This window comes from Lynx rufus, unplaced genomic scaffold (assembly GCF_022079265.1).
Source record: "Lynx rufus isolate CCGP_SWC_20201006 ecotype Redwood Valley unplaced genomic scaffold, mLynRuf1.p SCAF_44, whole genome shotgun sequence".
NCBI lineage: Eukaryota > Metazoa > Chordata > Mammalia > Carnivora > Felidae > Lynx > Lynx rufus.
Genome location: NW_025814861.1, coordinates 1,500,172 through 1,522,789, shown reverse-complemented (window position 1 = coordinate 1,522,789; position 22,618 = coordinate 1,500,172). Strand labels below are relative to the sequence as shown.

Sequence of the window (22,618 nt, the reverse complement as noted above, 5' to 3'; positions counted from 1 at the left end):
CTGAGCTGAAGTCAGACGCTCAACTGACTGAGCCACCCAGGCACCCCTTGATGTTTTTCCTTTTGTCTATTTTATTGTCTATAACTGAATGTTCAGAGGGCCAAGTTTGCGAGCCTTGGTTTGTTTTTTGTTTTGTTTTGTTTTGTTTTTGGTTATTCGATGTTCCTCCCTTCAAAGCCATTCTAGAGGGGGGCGCCTGGGTGGCTCAGTCGGTTGAGCGGCCGACTTCGGCTCAGGTCACGATCTCGCACTCTGTGAGTTCGAGCCCCGCGTCGGGCTCTGTGCTGACAGCTCAGAGCCTGGAGCCTGTTTCGGATTCTGTGTCTCCCTCTCTCTGACCCTCCCCCGTTCATGCTCTGTCTCTCTCTGTCTCAAAAATGAATAAACGTTAAAAAAAAATTAAAAAAAAAAAAAAAGCCATTCTAGAGGGAGCTGGTAGTGACCTGCTAGTTTTTCACTGATACACAAACAGTTAACTATTTGAGGCTTTTCTAATTTATTTTAATGCTGTGTGATTTTAACTGAAGTTTTAGACGCACTTGGGAAAATATCTTGTGGGTCAGTTCTTGGAACACTAAGCTCAGAAGGAATTGTGAGCAAGAATTTAAATCAAAAGCAAAGACATAAAATATTACAGACTTCTGGAACAGTAGGACACTCTGTTCCTTGTCTCTTTCGGTTGATGTGAATTGAATATTCAACCGAAAGAGTTAGGCATGGATTTGGACGCGGCTTTGCTAATGTGACCAAGGACATCTCAAATTGAGAATCCCCAAACCACCCCCCACCCCCACCCCACTCTGCTGAACCTGATCTTTCCACGGTGTTCTTTGAGCTGGTTGTGAGTCTCCTCCTCCAAGCTCCCAGGTCTTCCTTACATCTTGTCTCCCCACCTGTGACGGCTTCCTGACACTTCCCTGGATCCCAGCCCTTCCCGCTCACTGTCTCTGGGTCACTGGGACCTCATCCTTTCTTTTCCAGACCACTCAGAGGTTAGCCGGCTCGCCTCCTTCCTTCACACTGTGCCCTTGTCATCTTTCCTGGGGGGTCGGGAGCCTCGTGTGGTTTTTGCGCCTTTCAAGGTGAAGGCAGTAGTCACTAGCACTTAGTGCCCTGCCGTGACCTCAGCCACCTCCGCAGCCTCATTCCACCCCCCACCCCCCCCCCCCCGTGTGTGTGTGGACACCTGCGGACACGCACGTGCGGGCCACACCTGACTCCCTGCTTTTCTCGGAACTCCTGGAGGTGTGCTGGGCACTTGTTTTGCATACACGAGGTGCTTGGTAAATGCACACAGTGTTTTTCCCTGGTGCCTTTGTTTCCCCCGCGGCAGGTAAAGGTGAGCACGGTCTGGATCTCCATTCCCTCCGAGCCTCCCTTTGGAACCTCTCCCCTTTCTCACGTGGAGTCTGCTCTGCTTTCCTCCTCTTGGTCTCTGTTACGGCATTATTCAGTGAGCCTTCTTTTGCTATTTTGAGGAAAATCGATCGAGCACCTCCTTTATGCAAAGCACAGGGAAGGAGCCCTGGTATGAGGAAAGAGACCTTCCTCTGGGATCTTAGGTTCCAGTCTAGTCACTCCTCCTGGGAAGGCAGCTCCCCAGCCTCTCTGACACTCCATTACCACCCCTTTAAAGTGGGGGTGAGGACTTGTTTTCCCGTAAACCAAGTAATGGGTGTGAAACATCCTGCCCAGAGCTTTGTGTGCAAGAGGGACTTGGTAAATGTTGGTGCCACCGGATTGTGGTGTTCTGGGCGTGTCCTCTCAGCCGTGAGGGGCTGGGTCTGTTCGAGGGAAGGACACTGGTATGTGGGCAGCTGGCTTCGGAATTCCTGAGGCCCTGTGATGGGTAAGATCAGACTGCACTGGGGCTGAATGGGAAAACTCACATTCACCGTGGTTTGTCCTAGGAACAGTTGGGACCCCCGACGGCAGCGGCAGTTGTCAATGAGCTCCGCGGACAGTGCTGATGCTAAGCGTCCCCAAGAGGAAGGAAAGGACTGGGGTGAAGCAGCGGGTGTGGCCCGTGTTGTCCGCAAAGTGCCAGAACCTCAGCCACCTTCTAGGAAGCTTCACAGCTGGGCATCTGGCCCAGACTACCAGGTATCGTGGGCACTGGAGGGGTTCTGTGCATGTGATTAGCCTGGAAGGTGCACACGCGTACATAAAAGTCCTAGGTGGACGTTTCTTTCTCCTGTTTTAATTAAAAAAAAAAAAAAATTGTCTTTGAAAATTTCAAAACAGTTACAAACTTACAGAAAAGCTGGAAGCTGGATACAAAGGATATTTTTCTCTGAACCTTTTGTAGAGTAAGTTGCCGGGCTGACCAGGCCCTGTCACCGCAGAACACGTTGGCATCTATTTTCTACCTCCTGGGTGACCTCAGTCAAAACTAGGAAGGTAGCGTCGATAACCACTGCCATCTGATCCCCAGACCCCCTCCGTCTTGTACCACTTGTGTCGCTGGTGTTCTTTGTACGGAAGAATCGGTGCAGAGTCACATGCCGCCTTCAGTCTAGGATAGCCCCTCAGCCTTCCTTAACGTTCAGGACTTGGACACTTGTGGGGACTGTAAGCCGGTTATTTTGTAGAATGTACCTCAAGTGGGGTTGGTTTGGCGCTTCCTCACGATTAGGTTCAAGGTTTCCGTTTGTGGCTAGAATCTCTCAGGAGTGACCCTGGCTCATTGCCTCCCGCCAGGTCACTGATTCCACTCTGCCCACCTGCTGACAGCCTTCACTCTGATCTCTTGACTAAGGTTATAATGTCTGCCGAACTTCACGCTGTGGGGTTTCTCTCTTCCACATTCGTAATTGATGAGAATTTTGTGGGGAGATACTTTGAGGCTATGAATGTCCTGTTTCTTACGAAACTTCGAATTTATTTACTGATACCAGTGGGTTATGATCTGTGCCTCTGATTGTTGGCTCTGAAGTCCCAAGTATTTTCGGTTTGGCTGTTGGAACCTCTTCAAGCTGCATCTGTCTTTATGTGTCTCCATCCTTATGGAGCAAATGCCTTGCTGATTAGACAGGTTGGCTTTTTTTTCTTTTCTTTTTTTTTTTTCTCTCTCTTTTCTTTCCCTTTCAAAAAAATTTTTTTTTCAGGCCCACCAGGAGAACCTTTCCCAAGCTCATTTTGTCCTTACCCTGCCTTGGTCTGGAATCAGCCCTTGTGATATTGAGAAACCAATATGTGGTCACCAGGAGTGCTCCCTGCTCTTGGGTCCTTTTGGGGGACAGAGTGAGGAAATGTGTGTGTATAGATAGATATGTGCGTGCACACGTACGTACATGTTCGTGTTGTCTTTATTATTTACTCCTATATCTGTGTGGAGAACTATGAGTTCACAGTAATATCTCTGGTTCCACACATTCCAACCTAGTTCTCTCCCACCGCGTATCTGTAACTCCTGTCTCCAACAGTGAGACACCTGTTCCCATTGTCCCCAGTATTCACACTTCCTCGATCAGCTCCCCTATACGTGACCCGTCTCCCATTTCTGCCCCCACCCTCTCTCCCTTGTAAAGATGCCCTCCTCACTCACTCAACCATCCGTGTCGTTCCCCCACTCCCAACCCCACAGATGCCCTGAATCTCCCCTCTAGGCCGCCTCTCCTTATGAATTGCCTCCTCACCCAGCTTGATGGGGCCCTCACTCCCACACCAGCCACATCTCCACACGGACATCCTCCTCTCCCTGCCCGGGTTCCGACCACCTGCTCTTAGCCACCATGACTTCCTGGTGCCAGACGTGCCACACTTCATGACTTCATGACTTTGGACTGGATTGTGCAGGAGGCACAGTATTAGGGGTAGAAAAGGCATTAATTTAAATATATTTGGGGGGAAAAAAACAAAACAAACCTTGCTTTTTTTTTTTTTTTTGAGAGAGAGAGAGAGAGAGAGAGAGGGAGAGGGAGAGCTCACCAGCGGTGGACGGGCAGAGGAAAAGAGAGAGAAATCTTAAGCAGGCCCAGCCATGAGATCATTACCTGGGCCGAAATCAGGAGTCAGACTCCCAACTGACTGAGTCCCCCAGGCACCCAAAACTTGCCATTTTTAATGCACTTTGCCATTTAAGGGAGTCTGGTTCCATATCTTATAAAATGAAAATACTTTATCTTCAGGTTTGTTTGCTTTTTTTAAATTGAGTACCAGGCACTGTGCTAGGTACAGGGGAAAACAAAAACGAAACAAAATTGACATAGAGCTAGGGCACCTGGGTGACTCAGTTAGTCAAGCATCTGACCCTTGATTTTGGCTCAGGACATGATCTCCCAGGTTCATGAGATCAACCCCCGCGTCGGGCTTTGCGCTGACTGGGTAGAGCCTGCTTGGGATTCTTTCTCTTTTTCCCTCTCTCTCTCTCTCTCTCTCTCTCTCTCTCAAATAAACATTAAAAAACAAATTGACACAGACCTATTCTTGGAAATTACCCTGCAATGAATCCAGATTTCGTTCATATATCGGGGTTGGTGAGTATTCAAAGAAGATTTCGTTTTGATCTCATAACAATGTGAATTAACTGAGTCGGGAAAGAAAAAAATGTAGTTTTCTGCATTCCGATTTCTGAAAAGTTCAAGTATTTTGCAGAGCATGGAGTCTATGAAATGGTAGCTACCGTTAGGGGAGTTTGGAAAGGCACGTCAGCCGTCTCGATGGAAGTATTCATACACTTTGAGTGCTGCTCCTTCCTCTCTGGGAGCACTGGGGGCTGATGGTGGAGGCTCTGTGGTGCCACTGTGCCCAGCGCTACAGAGCGCGGCCGGGGCTGGTCAAGGGCCACGTGAAGGACAGTGCACACGTCGGCCCCAGTTACATCGTGTGAAAGTACTTTCGCTTCCAGGTCAGAGGTTTCTGATCTTTTACAATTGTCACCGTTGTCTCTGGATTATGAGAAGCCAGCTCTCCGGAGGAAAAGTCCTTGACTGCGGTCAACGTGTCGCATAGCGCTTTTGCGGAGGGTTCACGAGCAGACCGGAGAAGGCCCAGACCGTGTTTGTTTATGCTTGAGGACTCGTGACACTTCTGTGCGTCACTAGCACTCAGAATGGGAAGCTGTGTGTTGTGACGGTCACCTCGCTGGAGTTCCAGTGGCTGGGGATCGGTTGAACTTGGCCGTCGTCCGTGCTGGTGCATATTCTGGGTGCTCCCTGCAGATCAGGGAGGAACCTTCCCGGTGTTGAGTGGGCTTCTCTCTGTTGCTGTCCGGTAACTGGTGACCGGTGAGAGAGACTCAGGAGTGGATGAAGTCGCCAGAAGAGATGTTTTTAGATGAAGCGTCACTTTGTAACCGTCGATCTGACTTCATTTTAATTTCTCGTACCTCTTTATTCCCAGAGGTTTCTGTATTTTTACGGGAGAAAGACTAGAGCCGTTTTGCAACTCGGGATGAGCGTGTGGTCCCTGCTCCCGTCCAGTAGCCGTGGAGGCCCTTATCTTGTGTGCCCATTAGTGGTGGTGGGAGCACCAGGGTGCTGTTTTCTTTGTTGGTCACCATGCAGAGTGTGGTGCGAATCCTTCCTTGCACACTCACCATCCCGAGGGCCGCCTCTATCCCCAGCTTGCAGTGGGGAGCTAAGGGAGGGAGGGTTGACACTTGCCCAGACCTCACTGCAGGTTAGGAAAGGGCCTGGAGACCCAGGTCTGCGGCGTGCGTGACTGCTGCCTCTCGAAGGTGCTCGGGGATCTTGGGAAGCAGAACCGCTCCCATGCTGGGGTGGCCCCGTCTCCTGGGTTTGGGGTCTGTTGTTCCAGCAGACTTCATTTCTCTCGGCAGAAGTCCTCGCTGGGCAGCGTGTTCCGGCAACAGTCTGTCGAGGACAAAGAGGACAAGCCACCTCCACGGCAGAAGTTCGTGCAGTCAGAGATGTCCGAGGCCGTGGAACGAGCCCGAAAGCGCCGGGAGGAGGAGGAGCGCCGAGCACGGGAGGAGAGGCTGGCTGCCTGTGCCGCCAAGCTCAAGCAGCTGGACCAGAAGCGTAAGCAGGCTCAGAAGGCGGGCGAGGCCCCGAAACCGGCAGAGAAGGAAGTGCCCCGATCTCCAGGCACCGAGAAGGTGCCCCCACAGGAGAATGGCCCTGCTGTCCGCAAAGGTAGGCGCTGGGCCCTTGTCCCATCAACTGGACACCCTAGGCTGTGGGTGCCTCCCTGCCTTACTGGTTCAGCCTGTGGCGGGCAGCTGGAGGGGGCGGGGAAGCACCGGCCGTTGAGTTTCGGCATGGGTTCACATCCCGTGTCAGGGACTGAAACCGGCTGGCTGCGGCCACTTACCTCCCTGGTGCCCGTTCCCTCATCTGTAAAATGGGCTGGAATTAGTACGCACTTTGCCACACGCTGAGGGGCACGTGAGATAACGTACAGAAAGCACCTCGTGCAGCTTCTAGATACGGAAAGTGTGCGCGCTGCCCGCTTGGTTGTCATTCCGTACAACCATTCTCACCCCTGTGGCCATTCTCACCCCTGCCACTGCTCAACCAAAGATGCGGATAGTGGCGGGCCTCAATGCAAGCCCAGGGTCCTCTGAGTTCATTTAACAAAATCACAAAGTGGGGTGCCTGGGTGGCTCAGTCGGTTTAGGCATCCGACTTCAGCTCAGGTCATTGTCTCACGGTCCGTGGGTTCAAGCCCCACGTCGGGCTCTGTGCTGACGGCTCAGAGCCTGGAGCCTGCTTCGGATTCTGTGTCTCCCTCTCTCTCTGCCCCTCACCTCCTCGTGCTCTGTCTCTCTGTCTCTCTCAAAAATGGATAAACATTTAAAAAAAAACCAAAATCACAAAGTGGGGCGCGCCGGGGTGGCTCAGTCGGTTAAGCGTCCACCTCTTGATATCTGCTCAGGTCATGATCTCATGTTCGTGGGATTGAGCCCCAAGTTGGGCTCTGTGCTGACAACACGGAGCCTGCTTGGGATTCTCTCTCTCCCTCTCTCTCTGCCCCTCCTTCACTTGTGCTCGCACACGCACACACTCTATCTCAAGAAAGAAAGAAAGAGAGAGAGAGAGAGAACCACAAAGTATCTTTGTGACCTTGGGGAGAAGCCCGCCTGTTTGTTAGAGTATGTTTCTCCTGGCCTGGATTCTGAGGGCTGGATACACACGGCTCCATAAGAGATGTTGAACAGCATTGCATGTCGGAAAGTGCCTTGTAGCAGTTGTAAAGAACATGTTCTTTGTGACCAGCTTTGTTCTTTGGGACCTTCTTAAACGAACTAAAACCAACTCTGTTTAGGAGAGAGGGGCCCGATGTTAGTTTCAGACCCTGAAAGCTTCTCAGGTGAGTCTTACTCATGGTCATGGTCTGCCGGTCCTCGGCCCCCTTCTGGCCAAGGAACACCGAGAAACCGCCACTGTCCTGCCCATCGCCTCTCACTGTGGCCCGAGTGCAGCCTGTGCTGGTGTCCACACTCGCTGAGACGGGCAGTGGAGAGTCCAGGACGCGGGTGCCATGGTGTGAGTGTGTTCAATTGAGACTGGCCTTCGGGGTGTGTGGGCACCTGCTCTGTGCTCTTCCGTGTTCCCCCTGCGCTGCACCGCTGGGTCCCTGAGGCTTTGCATCAGGGTTTGGGTGTCCCCTGCAGTAAAATCAAGAATGCCGATGTCTTTTCTACTCCGTTAAAGCTGTAAAGGTGGCTTGAGGTAAGGAAGAAGGGAATTTCAGAGAGTATACAGATGGGAAGTTGTGTGGAGCACTTGCTACCGGCCTTGCATGGATTGTCTCCCTTAAGGCTCACAAAGGCCTGTGGGATGGACAGAGTGGCTGTCCTCCCTTTACAGGTGAGGCAACCAGCCAGGGGATGCGTGCTGACTTGGTGGCCAGCATGGCCTTTGGCTGCATTGACTCATGTCGCTCCGATGATGGCTGTGGGCTATCGCCGAGCTGGTGGCTGCTCTCTCATTTACTGGGGTCCTTTTCAATAGAACCCTTCTCTTCTGGAACCCTGGTGGTTCCTCTGATCTCTCGACCCTTAGCTCTCTCTCACCTCTGAAGCGATGGCGTCGTGGGGAGTCCATGACCTCGTGCACCGTCCGTGCCAACGAGAGCAAGCGTTTGCCGTAAACGTTTGACTGGCCCGGCTTCTGTGAGCTCACCGCAGCCGTTTCTCTGGTTACTTGTCCTCTAGGCTCCCCTGAGTTTCCTGCCCAGGGAACCCCCAACACGTTTTCAGAAGAAGCCCCCGCGGCTCCTCCAGCTGTGCCTCAGAGTGGCGGCGGTGAGGAGGGCGCCAGGGAGGCTGGGTCCCCTGCACAGGAGTTCAGCAAGTACCAGAAGTCTCTTCCTCCCAGATTCCAGCGCCAGCAGCAGCAGCAACAGCAGGTAAACAGATCGGACGGCTGAGTGTGGATGTCCCCTGTCTCCTCCTCTGGTCCCCTCCCCCTTCGATGAAAAGAAACAACTCGAATATCCCCATCACTGGCACGGATGTTAGGGGCTGCACCTGAAAACTTACAGCCTTGGAAGATCATCCCTGGCCGTGTTTTGTTTTTCCGAGTGATTTCTCCCGTGGATGAATAGAACGGTTGTTGGTGGCGTCTTCCCTCGTCTGGTGTTGGTGAGGCAGTGGCAGCGGGGTGTGCACTCACCCAGTGCAGTTTCGCTGAAGAGTGGTGTTTTCGTTCAGAGCAGTGCACTGCAGCCTGTCCATAGGCCAGCGTTGTCCGCCCTGGGACCGTCCCAAGGAGTGAGGAAGCCCGGGAGGGCCTGGAAAGCTGGCAGAGAGGTGTACTAGGTTGGGATAAGCACGGGGGTTTGTAGGGGTTGAGTTGAACTGCTGTGCATCCTGGTCCTAATCGTGCAGCTTCTCGGGTCGAGTGTGGCCTCAGATGGCCCAGGAACGACGAGTACCGGCCTCAGAGGGGCAGCGAGGGTTTTGTGGCACCTGCATTCTGGTGGATCGGCGTTATCAGTGTCATCTTTATTAGTGTTTTGTGAACTTTAAAAGGGACCTGCTCTTCGCCCCAGAGAAGATTACGTGGGTGATGGTTGTAATCGTACTGATCTCTGGTGGCCAGCTGGAAGCACCGTTGGTGATCGTGTGTGTTCCAGGAGTGATAAATGAGGGAACAGGTGATTACTGATGAGCAGCACTCGGGTGGGAAACAGATGAGACGTGGACATCACGTAGCCCAGCAGCTAGATGTGCAGTAAATCATCCTTAATAACAACGATCCCGGTGCAGAACATGTGTGCCTTAGGGACACAAATCAGGATCTCCAGCGTCTCCAGCCTTTTCCAGAATCTCATTTAGTTGCCTGTAAAACCTTCACCCCAGACCCTCCTTCCCCTGGGCCCCTATGGGGTCTTCCGGAAGCTCATCAGGTCCTGAGCGGTAAACACGAAGCTGTGTTCCTTGTGTGCTTTGACGGTGTTACAGTGTGAGCCAGCACTGTGCAGTTACTCCCCGGCTTGGTGGAGAACTACTGACCAGGAAGGTCTCTGGGGTGACTCCAGCCAGACACAGCAGCGAGAGCTCCTGTGTGTAACGCTTCTGGGGGGCGGGGACGGGTAAGTCCTTCTTCGGGAAGGGAAAGGAGTCTGAAAGCACCAGGACTGCCGAAGGAGCCTGGCAGGCAGACTGTCTGGTCAGGTTCCCCGGGGGGGCCTGGGGTCCAGACGGAGGAGGAGGAGCTCTGGGCGGAGGCCCACAGAGCCGTCCTGGGAATCCAGCCCGGGCCTTTTTGTTCGCAGATGGGAAGGGTGCGGCCCGGTCCGCTTTTCTTGTCTGACTCTGCACCTGGGTCCTGCCGGAATGCTGATTCTGGGTGCACTGGAGAGGGCAGCCCCGGAGGTCACTGATGTGAAGGGGCAGGGCTGGAAATGAGCCCCCACGGGGTCTAGGACCAGATTTTGAAGGTTTTGCTGATATTCATCCATTTGTGCCCTGGATTTTCTATGTGCCGTGACTGGTGGTAGGCCGCAAGGATACGACAGTGAACCCGGTGTGTAGTTTCTTACGGTTTTGTGAGGGAGACCGGCAGCTCAAAATGATCGCCCGTTGTCAGTGCTACAGAGGTGAAGGACCAGTGCTGCAGAGCAGAGGCAGGGGCCTCATCTCGTCCAGGGACTCAGGGTGGCTGCCCGGAGGAAGGGCGTTTTGAGCGGAATCCTGAAGGAGGAGCAGGGATGAGCCGGGATGCAAGGGAGTAGGAAGCCTCCTAGACGGAGGGCCCAGTGTGCAACCAGGGCCCCATGTGGGCAGGCAGTCGTGTGCAGTGAAGCTGGTGGGCGGTCGGGCAGGTCACGTGGGGCCTGGTGGGACTCGGGCTGTTCCATGGAGAGCTGTGGGGAGCCATCCGAGACTCCTACAGCCCGGGGTTAGTGTGCCTGTGTGTGTGAGTGTGTGTGTGTATGGGGGTGGGGTGGGGGTGTGTGCGTGTGTGTGTGGTGTGTATATGTGTGAGAGTGCGTGCATGTGCGTGTCTACACATGTGCGTCTCTGCCCCGAGCGCCGGTCTGACCTGTTCTCTCTCTGTCTGCTCAGGAGCAGCTATATAAGATGCAGCACTGGCAGCCCGTGTACCCCCCACCTTCCCACCCACAGCGCACTTTCTACCCCCACCACCCCCAAATGCTGGGCTTCGATCCCAGGTGGATGATGATGCCTTCCTACATGGACCCACGGATCCCGCCCACTCGGGCCCCAGTGGATTTCTACCCGTCCGCCCTCCATCCCTCGGGTAAGCGAGCCCCAGTGGGCCACACCAGTGGAGTCCAGGACGGTGTGGTGTTCGGGGTGTTGCCTCGGGACTTAGGCCCGCCCGGGTCCGGGCCGGCCGCTCCTGTAACTCACGTGACCAGTCTGAGTTTGAACTTTGTTGTTGGCACCATGAGGGCATGGATAGTACCAGTCGCAAAGAATTACTGGGCAGAGTCTTTCTGATGATGCATTATATGTTGTTTTAACTAGTTCTGATGTCCCTGCAACGTCCTTTTGTTCCTCTTTCCTTTTTTTTTTTTCTTGTTTCTTTCTTTTTTTTCTTACTGAAGTGTATCTCTCTTTCCATTCTTAATGTTTTTTTGTGACTTCTCTCTTTTTTTCCTTGATTTCTCCTCCCCATTTTTAAAATGCCATTTTTAAAAAGCCACTTTTGGGTTTCTTAATTCTTTTATCTTACTTGGTTTTTATTTCATTAATTTTCCTCATTAATTCCTTTGAAAGTATTGTACTCTTTTGTAATTGCGTTGAATACTTAGCCCAGTAATTTCTGATTTTTAGATGTAAGTATTTAAGTATTACTTTAGTTGTAAATTGCTATGAACAGGAGTTTTAAGATACAGCATTTTTGTTACTGTACAGTTTTCAGTGCTCGTCAGATTTTGATTTGTTACCTTTCTTTGGTTGATGGTTTTTAATAGTATGGCATAAATTTTCCAAATACAGAGTTTTAAGAATATCCGGATGGTGTTAATTTCTAACGTGGCTGCTTTGTGGTCAGATACCATTGTCTGTATGATCTAGAACAGGGGTCAGGAAGCTTTTCTATAAATGCCAGATAATAAATATTTTGGGCTTTGAACAGCTACTCCATTTTGCTGTTGTAGAACAAAAATGACCAAAGACGATAGTGATTGAACAAGTCTGGTCGCTTTCCAGTAAAACATTATTTTTAAAAACAGGTGGCGGGTCAGGTTTCACTCAAGGGCATTCGTATGCCAGCTAGCTCCCGATCGAGATTGCTTGGTGTTTTGTTGAGATTTTTTTTTTGTAGGCTATTACATACTCTTTATTTAACATTCTGTGTTTTCTTGAAAAGAATATTCTCCAATTGGATGTGGTCCATTCCATCGAACTTGCTGGCTGTGCTGTGCGAGTTTCTCTCACATCCATCACGATTTGTTACCCCCCCCCCCCCAATCACTTACTAAGAGGTGCGTGAGAATCTCCCACTGTGACTGTAGGTGTGTTGAATCCCTAAGCCTGTCGGGCTTCGCTCTGTCTGGAAGCAAACAGGTTTGGACTGATGTATCTCGTTCTCCTTATCCTCACACAGCACTGTCCTCCTTAACTGTGCTTTCCACCTCTCCTGTCCACTGTGTCTGATACTGATGTCATCATTCCAGGTTTCTTTTGATGAAGATTCATTTGGTATCTTTTTACCATCCGCCTCCCTGAGCCCTTTTTTGCAGGGGGCGTTTGTAGGTACAAGATGCGTATGGTTTTACCCACTCTGAAAATCTGTGACTGTAATTGCCAAAGTGCCTCTCTTTGGATTTGGGGGGATTATGATATTCGGATTTTCTGCTGTCCTACTTTATACTTTCTGTTGATCCCACCTTTCTTACTTTTCTTCTTCCTTTTTTTGGATCAAGTTTTCCTATGCTTCCGGTTGTTTTACTTCTGCGTGCTGTTTGTACTGTGTTCGTGGTTACGTGACGTTCTGAGACGCACCTGTGACTGGCATAGGCTGATGGGCGTTCTCACCCTTCACCCGAGCTGATTAGCTCCATCAGTCTGTCTTCTGAGTTCTCCCTCGAGTTTTAGTTGTTTTTATGCCACCAAATCGGGCATTGTTTCTCTTGCTTCCTGCAGTCTGCTTCTGCAGACTCGCCTGTCCCTTCACTAGTTCCTTCCCGTGTGTTCCATCTGGGTGCGATACGCTTCTTTGTGAGGTACATTCTGTCGAGTTCTTCAGGAAGTTTTTCTGGCAGAAGGTTTTCTTCGCCTGAAAAAGTCTTTATGGCACCCTTTCTCTGGCTGGGTGTAGAATTCTGGGTTGGCACGTCTCTTTTTCAGGACCAGGAAGGTAGTACATTTTCTTCTGGTTCTGTGGCTGCTCAGAGTGATTCGTTTCTGGGGAACCCACTCTGTGTTCTTTCTGGCTTCTTTAAGATCTCCTCTTTCCTCTGTGGTTTCGTCTCCCCGTGTTGTGTCCATTTTCTCTCTGCTTGTGTCCAATTTCTCTCTCTCTCTCTCTCTCTCTCTCTCTCTCTCTTTCTAATTTTATTGCCCAGTGAGTTTTTTCAGTGACTATATTTTTTATTATTGGAATTTCTTTTGTCAATTCTAGTGTGTGTGTGTTTGTGTGTGTGTCATGTTTTTCTTAAGGTTTTAATTCCTTTTTTATGCTTTTAATAACTTAAAACCTGATTTCTAGTATTTATTATTCTGTTATCTGAAGTTCTCAGGCAGGTAACCCTGTGGGTTCACTGTGGGCTAGTGGTGGGCAGCTTCCCACACATGCTGGGAATTTTGGATTGTGAGCTCATTTTCAACAGAGCTGTATTTGTTGTGGGGATCCGGTACGGCTCGAGTGGAGAGTCTGTCTCTCCAGTTATGTTTTCTCTTGCCTTCCTAGAACCCCTTGCTATTCTAACTTGGGAAAATTCTGGACCACTCTTGGGGAATGCATCTAAACCCTCCTCCCCACAACCTGCATGAAAGCCAGCACAGTTATACATTCCTAGCAGCTAACTATTTTTCCCTAACTGGACCAGGCCAGGACACAAACTTAAGTTGTTTCCCTGTACTAAAGAGCATGTGTGTGTGTAGGTATATGTATATATATGTGTGTGTATATATATATATATATATTTTTTTTTTTTAATATTTTTATTTGTTTATTTTGAGAGAGCGAGCCACCCATGTGAACAGGGAAGGGGCGGGGAGAGAGAAAGAATCTCAAGCAGGCTCCACACTGCCAGTGCAGAGCCTGATGTGGGGCTTGAACTCACGAACTGTGAGATCATGTCCTAAGCCAAAATCATGAGTCAGGCACTCAATCGACTGAGCCACCCGGGTGCCCCAAAAGAGCATGGATTTTTAAATCTGCCTTTGAATTGAGGGCCTCTGTCTTGAGCAGCTTCTCCTTGTGCAGAAAGCTCCATCCCCTGTGCTGCCGGGGGTCAGAGTCCAAGCCCATGGTTACTAGGACTGACAGGTGTATTCCCCTGCTCCCCTCCAGGAAGCACCGGCTTGTGGCGCTGGCCGGTGGCTGTGGTTTCAACTCCCTGGGGATTTCCCAATTTCTTGGGAACCCAGCTCTGCAAGTGATATGTGTAATGACCTATTCTGCCCCGCACGTTTGTGGTAGCAGGGTTTTCCAGGTAATAAGAGCTGTGAAAAGAAGCCAGTGTGCCTCATAATGAGTACTTAATGAGTGGTGTGTAATTTCAGGGTTCCAGAGAGGGTCCCCACCGGCTGACTCACACTAACTGTATGTTGGAGTCACGTATCAGTGGCATTTGAAGAGGGCGCTCTAGAGCTAAAAGAAAGCTTTAACGCACCGGCCTAACGCAGAGCCGTTTTCTGGCCAGGTTATCTCTGTGTAAAAGCCACACAACATGTGTGTATGCTAATAAGCTCTGTGAAGAAAGTATCTGAAAAATCAGATCTTTTTCTGTCCACAGACTTAGGCCTGATGAGACGTTTAATTTCTGCACCACCTCCCTCCTCACTCTCCCCAGGTTGATGGACGTGGACAGATAGGCCACGGTGGCGGGGAGGGGGGTGGTGGCACACTTTCCCCTGCTAGCTTATGTCTGGAGGGACCGAGGTGTCCTCTGTGTCTTAATCACCTCAGGCCCGTTAAACAGTTTATTGTCATCTGTGCACCCCCATTCACCGTATAAAAACGTGGAGTGTGGCAGTCAGTCCTAGGGCTAGAGATAAAAGGAACTGGGGCACCTGGCTGGCTTGTTCAGAAGAGCATCCGACTCTAAATGGTCTAAGGGTTGTGGGTTTGAGCCCCATGTTGGGTGTAGAGATTACTTAAAAATTAAATCTTTTTAAAAATAAATAAAGGAACTGATGGGGGCACCTGGGTGGCTCAGTCGGTTAAGCGTCCGACTTCGGCTGAGGTCACGATCTCACAGTTAGCGAGTTCAAGCCCCGTGTCGGGCACTGTGCTGACGGCTCAGAGCCTGGAGCCTGCTTCGGATTCTGTGTCTCCCCCTCTCTGTACCCCTCCCCTGCTTGTGCACTCTCTTTCTTTGTCTCTCTCTCTCTCTCTCTCTCTCTCTGTCTCTCTGAAATATAAATAAACATTAAAAAAAAACAAAACTGAAACCAGAATCCCTTCCTAAGGCTTGCTGCTCGGGGTTTGAAGCCTGCAGACGGCAGCTCTTGGTCCGTGTGCCTCTTGGCCACACGGCTGGTCTTCCTCGCGCCTGGGCAGGAGACTTCAGCGTCCCTGCCCGCACACAGACCCTCGTGGCCGACGGGTTGACCTCTCTAGCCTTTTGTTGACATGATGGGCTCTCTAGTTAGATATTTCCAGTTTCCATTTGCCAGTTTGAGGCACTGTTCGGCATGGGGTCCTGAACCTGGAGCGCAGGTTGGACTTCACAGGTCTTAGAATGGATCCGCAGACCCCTCCCGTCGCGTGCTCGTGCGCCTTCAGAGGTTCCGTGTTGAGAGAACACGGAGGGCTCGGCGATGGCGAGCAGGTGGGGTGCTGTGTCCGCCTGATGGGGTAACTGGTAACTACGGTCTCCCTCGGGCCTTGGGTTGCCCCCGAGGTTGGAGTGCGGCTCTCTGCGCTGGCTGATGCGGGTGATTCTTTGCCTGTGCCTCCTTCAGGACTGATGAAACCCATGATGCCCCAAGACTCCCTCGGTGGGACTGGCTGTCGCTCTGAGGACCAGAACTGCGTGCCCCCGCTGCAAGAAAGGAAAGTGGCCGCCCTCGATCCGGCCCCCGTGTGGAGCCCAGAGGGCTACATGGCGTTGCAGAGCAAAGGCTACTCGCTTCCGCAGCCGAAATCAAACGACGCTTTGGCCGTGGACATGCATGTCAGGTGAGCTGGAACTCGGCCCTCCTGGCCTGCAAGGGAAGGCAGGATGTCCAAATCCTGCTCGTGCGGGGCTCCGGGAGGGGGCGCTGTCCCCGCAGGCAGTGTCCTCCGTGGACGGGGAGTACGAGGAGGTTTGCTGGAACGCTTTTGTGTGAGAGGCGCTCACCTGCCGGCGGGGCTGACGGCCGAGGAGAGGTCCTGGGTCAGAGGCAGATCTGCTGAACCTTGGGTCAGGGCGAGGGGTGGGGTCTGGCGGGGCCGCGTGCCCGGGTCGTGGCTCCTTCCTGTCCAAGTGGAGCAAGCTAGCTGGCCCTGCTGGCCCAGGGCCCCAGACTCTCCGTGGACTCCCAGCCTCCAGCTTGTCGCTTGAACCAGAGGATCCCCAGCTGCTACGCCTCCAGGTGGCACGCTGAGGCCACCAGCAGCCCCCGCGTTCTTCACTCTGGACTCCAGGGGCCGCCGACCAATCCATGGCCCAGCAGCTCTGAGACGTGTTTAAAGCTAGAGCAAATGTTGGTGCTTAGGTTTTTTTTTCTTTTTCATTTTCTTTTTAAAAAAGATTTTTTTTTTCTTTTTAAAACTAAGCTCTGTGTTCAGCATGGAAACCAGGAACCAAGCTCCAATCACATTGACTGATTTTTCTGGTTCCTTTTCAGGAATGAAAGCTCTTACTCTGGCCCCCCCGGAAGGTCAGGGGGTGTAGGTGCCCAGCGCGATCTCCTTGAGGAGAGAGGGGAGGAGTTCTTGAGTGCTTTTGACAAGAAGGCCCCAGCAGACTTTGACAGCTGTGTCTCTTCTCAAAGAATAGGCCAGGAGCTTTTGTTTCCACCCCAAGAAAATGTTCAGGAAGCGGGTGCTCCTGGGGGTCACAGCCCAGACCTCAGGTGTTCCCCACTGGAGCCCGACTTTGCCCCAGCGGAGAAAAAGCCAGAGTATAGCAGTTGGGACGTTAGCCACCCGCCAGAGTCCACGGACACGGCCAGCGGCATCGAGAAGGGAACACCCCGGGAGGAGCCACCCTTTAACGTCTCCTCCTGGGAGAAGGACGGGAGCCCCAACAAACAGCAGTCCCTGGAGCCCGAGTGGACTGCCGAGCCCCGGGGCCCCGGCAGCCAGCACCAGGAGCAGACCAGCAGGACGCGGAGGTCGGGACCCATCAAGAAGCCCGTCCTGAAAGCCCTCAAGGTGGAGGACAAGGAGAAGGAACTGGAGAAGATCAAGCAGGAGCTGGGGGAGGAGAGCGCCCGAGTGGCCAAGGAGAAGGGGCCGGCTCGCAAGGCAGAGAAGGACGAGGATGAAGAGAACGACCCCGCGCTGGCCAACTCCTCCCCCTCCCCCTTGGAGGACCAGGGCCCTGCCCGTGCTAGTGTGGGCCGCGAGGCCAGCAGGTGTGACGAGGACGAGAAGCCGGCCAGGGCCTGGGAGGGCAGACCCTCCCGGGAGTCCAGTGACACGCCCGTGACAAAGAGGAACAATTGGATCTTTATCGACGAGGAGCAAGCTTTCGGGGGCCGAGGGCAGGCCCGGGGCCGCGGCCGTGGCTTCCGAGAGTTCACCTTCCGAGGGCGGCCGGCGGGCGGTGGCCCAGGCCTCTGCGGTGGGGGGATGCTCGGGGCGCGGGGCGTCTACGGCGGCGGCCAGAGGAGTGGCCGCGGCCGGGGGCTGCGGGACTTCGGCCAGCCGGAGGACTTCCCCAGGGCCAAGCCGCGACGGCGCATCGCCAGCGAGACGCACAGCGAGGGCTCTGAGTACGAAGAGCTTCCCAAGCGGCGGCGGCAGCGAGGCTCGGAGAACGGGAGCGAGGGCTCGCTCCTGGAGCGGGAGGGCAGCACCCTGAGGAGGGGCGACTTCAGGGACTCCTGGCGCTCCACCAAGGCATGCTCCGAGGACCACGGTGGCCCGGAGGCCAAGAGCCGAGGCCCTCGCGCCTTCGGCCGGGCGCTCCCTCCCCGGCTGAGCAGCTGCGGCTACGGCCGGAGAACCTTTGTGTCCAAAGAGGCCGCCCACTGGCAGAGCAAGGGCCCGGGAGCCTCCTGGCAGGAGTACAGCTCCCCAGACACGTGCGGGTCCCGGCGACCCGCAGACAGAGACTGTGTCCCTGACGCCTACAGACATTCTGACTCGCTTGGCGCCAGGGCCTTCGAGGACGGCCGCCTGGAGGACAAGAGGCCCTTCTTCCCCGATGACCACGCGGCCGACTCGGAAGGCGCCGAGAACCGGCCCTTCCGGAGAAGGCGCCCCCCGCGTCAGGACAAGCCCCCTCGCTTCCGGCGCCTCCGGCAGGAGCGGGAGTCCCTGGGCCTGTGGGGGCCGGAGGAGGAGCCGCACCTCTTGGCGGGGCCGTGGCCGGGCCGGCCCAAGCTCTGCCCCGGGGACAAGAGCGGGTCCCCCGAGCTCTCGTACCAGAACTCGTCCGATCACGCCAACGAGGAGTGGGAGACGGCTTCCGAGAGCAGTGACTTCAGCGAGCGGCGGGAGCGGCGCGAGGGCCCGGGGGCCGAGCCCGACCCGCAGGCGGACGGCAGCCTGCCCGGGGCCGCCGCGGGTGAGAAGAAGGAGCTGGCCAAGAGGAGCTTCTCCAGCCAGAGGCCCCTGGCCGACAGGCAGAGCCGAAAGCTGGAGCCGGGGGGGTTTGGGGACAAGTCCATTAGGCCAGGTGGTGGTGACGCCTCTCCCCGTTATGACAGCCAACAGAATGGGACGCCTTTGAAAGCCAAAAGGTAAAATGCAGACCGAACCCCAGGCTCTTCTCTGTTGCTGTTCTGTTACCAAGCCTGTTGTTGTAAGCAGCACCCATGCATGCATGCCCTGCCGTGTGTCCGGCGCCCCGACTCCGTCCCTCTGTCGTCCTCCAGGAGGGCCGCTGCCCACCCAGGCCGTTGTGTGTGGGCGTCTCCATCACTTGCTCTCACACTGCTTGTCTGCCTCTCTCGTGGCATGTTGTTGTCGTTGTTGTTGTTGTGGCTTGAAACCGAAACCCAGAGCCCCAGCCCGTTGGTCCTCGAGTGGTGGCTGCCCCAGCACCCGTCAGGAGAGCTCAGCCTCCAACAGTACCCTTTGCCGCCCCGCCGAGGGGGACGCTTCCTGTGCACGGTGCCGGTCCCCCAGATTCCTCTGCCCCTGGACTGCTCTCCCCCCGCGTCCTGCTGGGCCATCTAGCCTCCTGGTCCTGTAGGGACAGCTCTTCCCAAGTGGCTCTGCCTCTTGGCGGTGAGGAGATGCGGCTCCGTTTCAGGGATTGACCACCTCCTGGTGGGAAGAGCCAGGCAGTGGCAAAAGCAGGTGAGCTGCCTGAGGCCCTGTGAGCGTCTCTCAGGGGATCTGGAGGCATCCAGGTGGCTCAGGTTTGTGTGGCTCATTGCCTGCAGGCTGCCTGGAATCCGGGAGAGGGGAGAGCCCGTGCAGAGACTCACTCGTGCAGCCTGTTTTTCTGATCCATGCCTCCGCCTGAGGAGGAAGGCCGCTTCCTACCTCCCAGTCTCCTTAGAAACCTGGGGGCCAGAAACCTGGATTGGAATCCACTCAGCTCCAAAGAAGGAGCCCTAGGGGAATGCTGATCTTTCCAGGTGTTGGGCTGGCCTAGCTTTCCAGGCCCCAGCTGCTGACACGGGGCTTTGCTTCTGACTTCTGCTGAGAGCCTTGTTGTGTGGCCTGGCCCGGCTCCTTGACTCCCTGGTCAGTCTCCCGTGCCAGGAGTGGTAAGGGCTGTGGCCCTGCTCTGGGCATTCCCCTTTGTTCTCTCCTGTCTGCAGCCCTGCTGAGCTTGGCACGCAGTGGGAAAGGACCGAGGCACTGAGCCCTGGAAGGGGTCAGAGAAGAGCAGTTGTCCCCGTGAGCTGGCAGTGTGGCCGTAGGAGGGCTGCCGCTGGGGAGCAGCTTCGACTGCGCAGAGGGGGCGCGCTGTAGGTCAGGGCCCCGTGTCCACGGGCGTGCCGTGTGCACATGCTGATTGTCCCTTTCTCTCCTTCCCCAGCCTCTGGCCGCTTCTGAGCTAACACGGTTCTTCCTTCTTCCTAGGTCCCCAGATGAGGCCTTGCCCGCGGGTCTCAGTTGCAGCAGTGGGAGCAGCCACTACGTGCTGGAGCGGGTGGCCCACGGTGCCTCCGACATCCCCGAGGCCTCCTGTGAGACGGCGGAGGAGGCGGCCAAGCTGGTTGCTCAGAGGGCGGGCGAACAGGGAGAGACCATGAAACAGTTTGACCTGAACTATGGAAGTGAGTCTGTCCCCTCACATCTTCGGGCCCCTCAAAACCGGGGGCCACGGTGGCTTTCGAGGGTTGCTGGGTTTGCCCATCTGTTCTCTGAACATCGTGGCCTCTGGGCAGGTGGTGGGCCAAGTTCCAGGGCGACGCTGGTGAGCAGAACGGATATGGTTCCTGCCCTCCTGCTGCTCACAGCCTTGCCACCCCCGTAGCAGCCCCGGTGCCCCAGTTTTCCAGAGGGGGACCCCGAGGCCCAGCGAGGCTGTGTGGTGTGTCCAGGGTCACGCGGCTGGCTAGCACCAGAGCAGAGTCTTCGGTCACCAGCATCTTTTCTTAAACTGTAGTGTTACTGTTGTCTGCGGTGTGAGACAACCGTGTGCCGAGGAGGCCTGGGGTGGGGGGGGGGGGTGGGGGGGGAAGAAGGGACCCTTTCAGGATTTCCATAGACTCCAAGTACAGTCTGCTCCTTGGAGGCATCAGGCCTGGTGCCGCCCGACCTTCGGAGCTGAGCTGTCCTTAGATATCAGAAACCGGTAGGGTTGGGTTATTCTTTCTTCCGATGAATGGAGACACTGTCCCTTCTTGTGAAATCTGGGTTCAGATTCCATCATTGAAAACTGCGGGTCCAGCCCTGGGGAGGAGAGTGAGGTGGGCCCCATGGCGGGTGAAGGCTTCATTGAGGTCCTGACCAAGAAGCAGCGCCGTCTGCTGGAAGAAGAGAGGAGGAAGAAGGAGCAGGCCGTGCAGGTAGGGGGTGTGGGGTGGAGGGCAGGCCGGCACAGAGAAACCCAGAGCGAGGAGAGAGAGTTCTGAATCGGGCCCAAGCTAGAAGAGGGGAAGGCGGGCACAGCAGTGTGCTTGTGCCCCCGACATCACCAACCCTGTTGTCGTGTGGGAGTAGGTGATGTTAGCCCAGTGCTTGGAGAAGGTGACTCATCCCAGGTGACAACAGGACGCAGGCCTCCCTCAGGCCCCCCTCCTCCCACCACTCCAGCCTGTGTGGGATGAGATTTGTCACCCGGGGCGTCTGGAGGGCCGGGGACCCTGTATTCAAACTGCAGTCAGGCCTGGACCCTGCACCCTTGGCCTCTGCAGCCTGCATGCACCGGCCTGTCGCCCTTCCCGGGGATGGTGTGGTTGGCCTTGCCATTCACCCGTGGCCGAGGCCTTGAGATGCCAGCGTTCCTGCACCCCTGGGGCAGTTTCCCGTGGTGTGGTTCTGGCGGGGAGAACTCGTGCTTCACGCCTCACGTCTGGGCCGGACAGCGTCACCTCTTTTCTCCTTAGGTGCCTGTCAAGGGTCGAGGTCTTTCCTCCCGTATTCCTCCTCGGTTTGCTAAAAAGCAGAACAACTTGTGCCTGGAGCAGGGTGACGTGACCGTGCCTGGCAGCAGCCTGGGCACGGAGATCTGGGAGAGCAGCGGCCAGGGTAAGAGTTGGGTGCTTGGGCTCAGCTGCTTGGTCCACGGCTGTCCCCAGGGCAGGGGGTCTCTTCTCTGGGAGCGTCCTGTTTTGGGGCTGTGCATGCCTGTGGGGTTTGCCTGTCTCCTGCCTCCTCTCCGGAGCCACGGTGTCAGATACCGTCTCGGCACCACCGGCAGCCCCTGAACAGCTGGAAACTCCCCTGCCTGCGATTTGGGGCAAGAGCGCACCATTCCTTGCGTCCACTGATCTGGACAAGGGAGGCCCCGTCCCTGCCCGGCTCCGGTCACGGGGGGAGTTGGCTCGACTCCTTTGCCCCTGTCAGGCACCCAAGAAACTCAGCTTGTGGAGGAGCACCAGGTGACCGCCAGGGCGGAGGAGCGGGTCCGAAGCTTTCCTGTCTGTGCCGCGTGCCGGCCTTGACGCCGGGCGCTCCTGGCCACTCCTCCTCATGCTCTCCTGAGCCAGACAGGCTTGAGACCAAAGTGAGGAGACCTCACTTTTTGGAAAATTTATTTTCCTGAACTCAAAAAAAAAAAAAAAAAAAAAAAATTCAAACCCAATGCTCTTTTTTTTGGTAACTCTTCGTTTTAAAATACAAAAGCAATTTTTTTTTTAGCGTTTGTTTTTGAGGGAGGGCACGAGTCAGAGAGGGGCAGAGAGGGGGACAGAGGACCAGAAGCAGGCTCTGCGTTGACAGCGTGAGCCGGACGTAGGGCTTGAACTCACGAGCTGTGAGATCATGACCTGCGCCGAAGTCAGACGCCCAACCGACCGAGCCACCCAGGTGTTCCTGAGATACAAAACCATGTTAATCGAGCAGATTCTTCATTAATGCCTGCTTGAGGCAGAGCCCTGGAGAGTACACAGGTGAAGAAAAGCATGATGCTTCCCAGGGGAGCCTAGAGAAATTACCCATTTCCGGTGTGTTAAACAAAGTAGCCGAGGACCCTGGAGTGCAGTGACGTGATCCCAGAGCCACATGACACACACTCAAAGTTCTGGGTCCTAGGTGTTGATTCTTTGAATCTTCCCTCCTGGCCTGTCACGTTCCGGGCTAAAACCTAGGTTCCAACACGTTACAAATAACACTGGACGACGTTCACCTCTGATTCGAAGTATGATCTTCTCTTCATAAAATATGGCTGTGAGTTGATTTGGTAGCACACGTGAGCAGGGTATCCCACTCCGAACGTCCACAGATAACCTCCCAGGTTGTCGCTCGGAGCAGGCTGGACGCCAGCCCCTGCCCTCGGGCCTTTA

At 54.5% G+C, this 22,618-nt stretch overlaps 1 protein-coding gene across 5 annotated transcripts in view; it reads left to right on the top strand.

The window, feature by feature from the left end:
• PRRC2B (proline rich coiled-coil 2B) overlaps window positions 1-22,618 on the top strand; it is an 88,407-nt gene that overhangs the window by 50,084 nt on the left and 15,705 nt on the right. For all 5 annotated transcript variants that reach the window (XM_047098164.1, XM_047098163.1, XM_047098162.1 and 2 more), the window contains exons 11-19: window positions 1,911-2,103; window positions 5,783-6,098; window positions 8,123-8,316; window positions 10,481-10,676; window positions 15,518-15,734; window positions 16,388-18,451; window positions 19,749-19,945; window positions 20,535-20,680; window positions 21,221-21,362. In XM_047098164.1, the coding sequence (XP_046954120.1) occupies window positions 1,911-2,103; window positions 5,783-6,098; window positions 8,123-8,316; window positions 10,481-10,676; window positions 15,518-15,734; window positions 16,388-18,451; window positions 19,749-19,945; window positions 20,535-20,680; window positions 21,221-21,362 (3,665 nt within the window). The remainder of the gene's footprint in view (window positions 1-1,910; window positions 2,104-5,782; window positions 6,099-8,122; window positions 8,317-10,480; window positions 10,677-15,517; window positions 15,735-16,387; window positions 18,452-19,748; window positions 19,946-20,534; window positions 20,681-21,220; window positions 21,363-22,618) is intronic.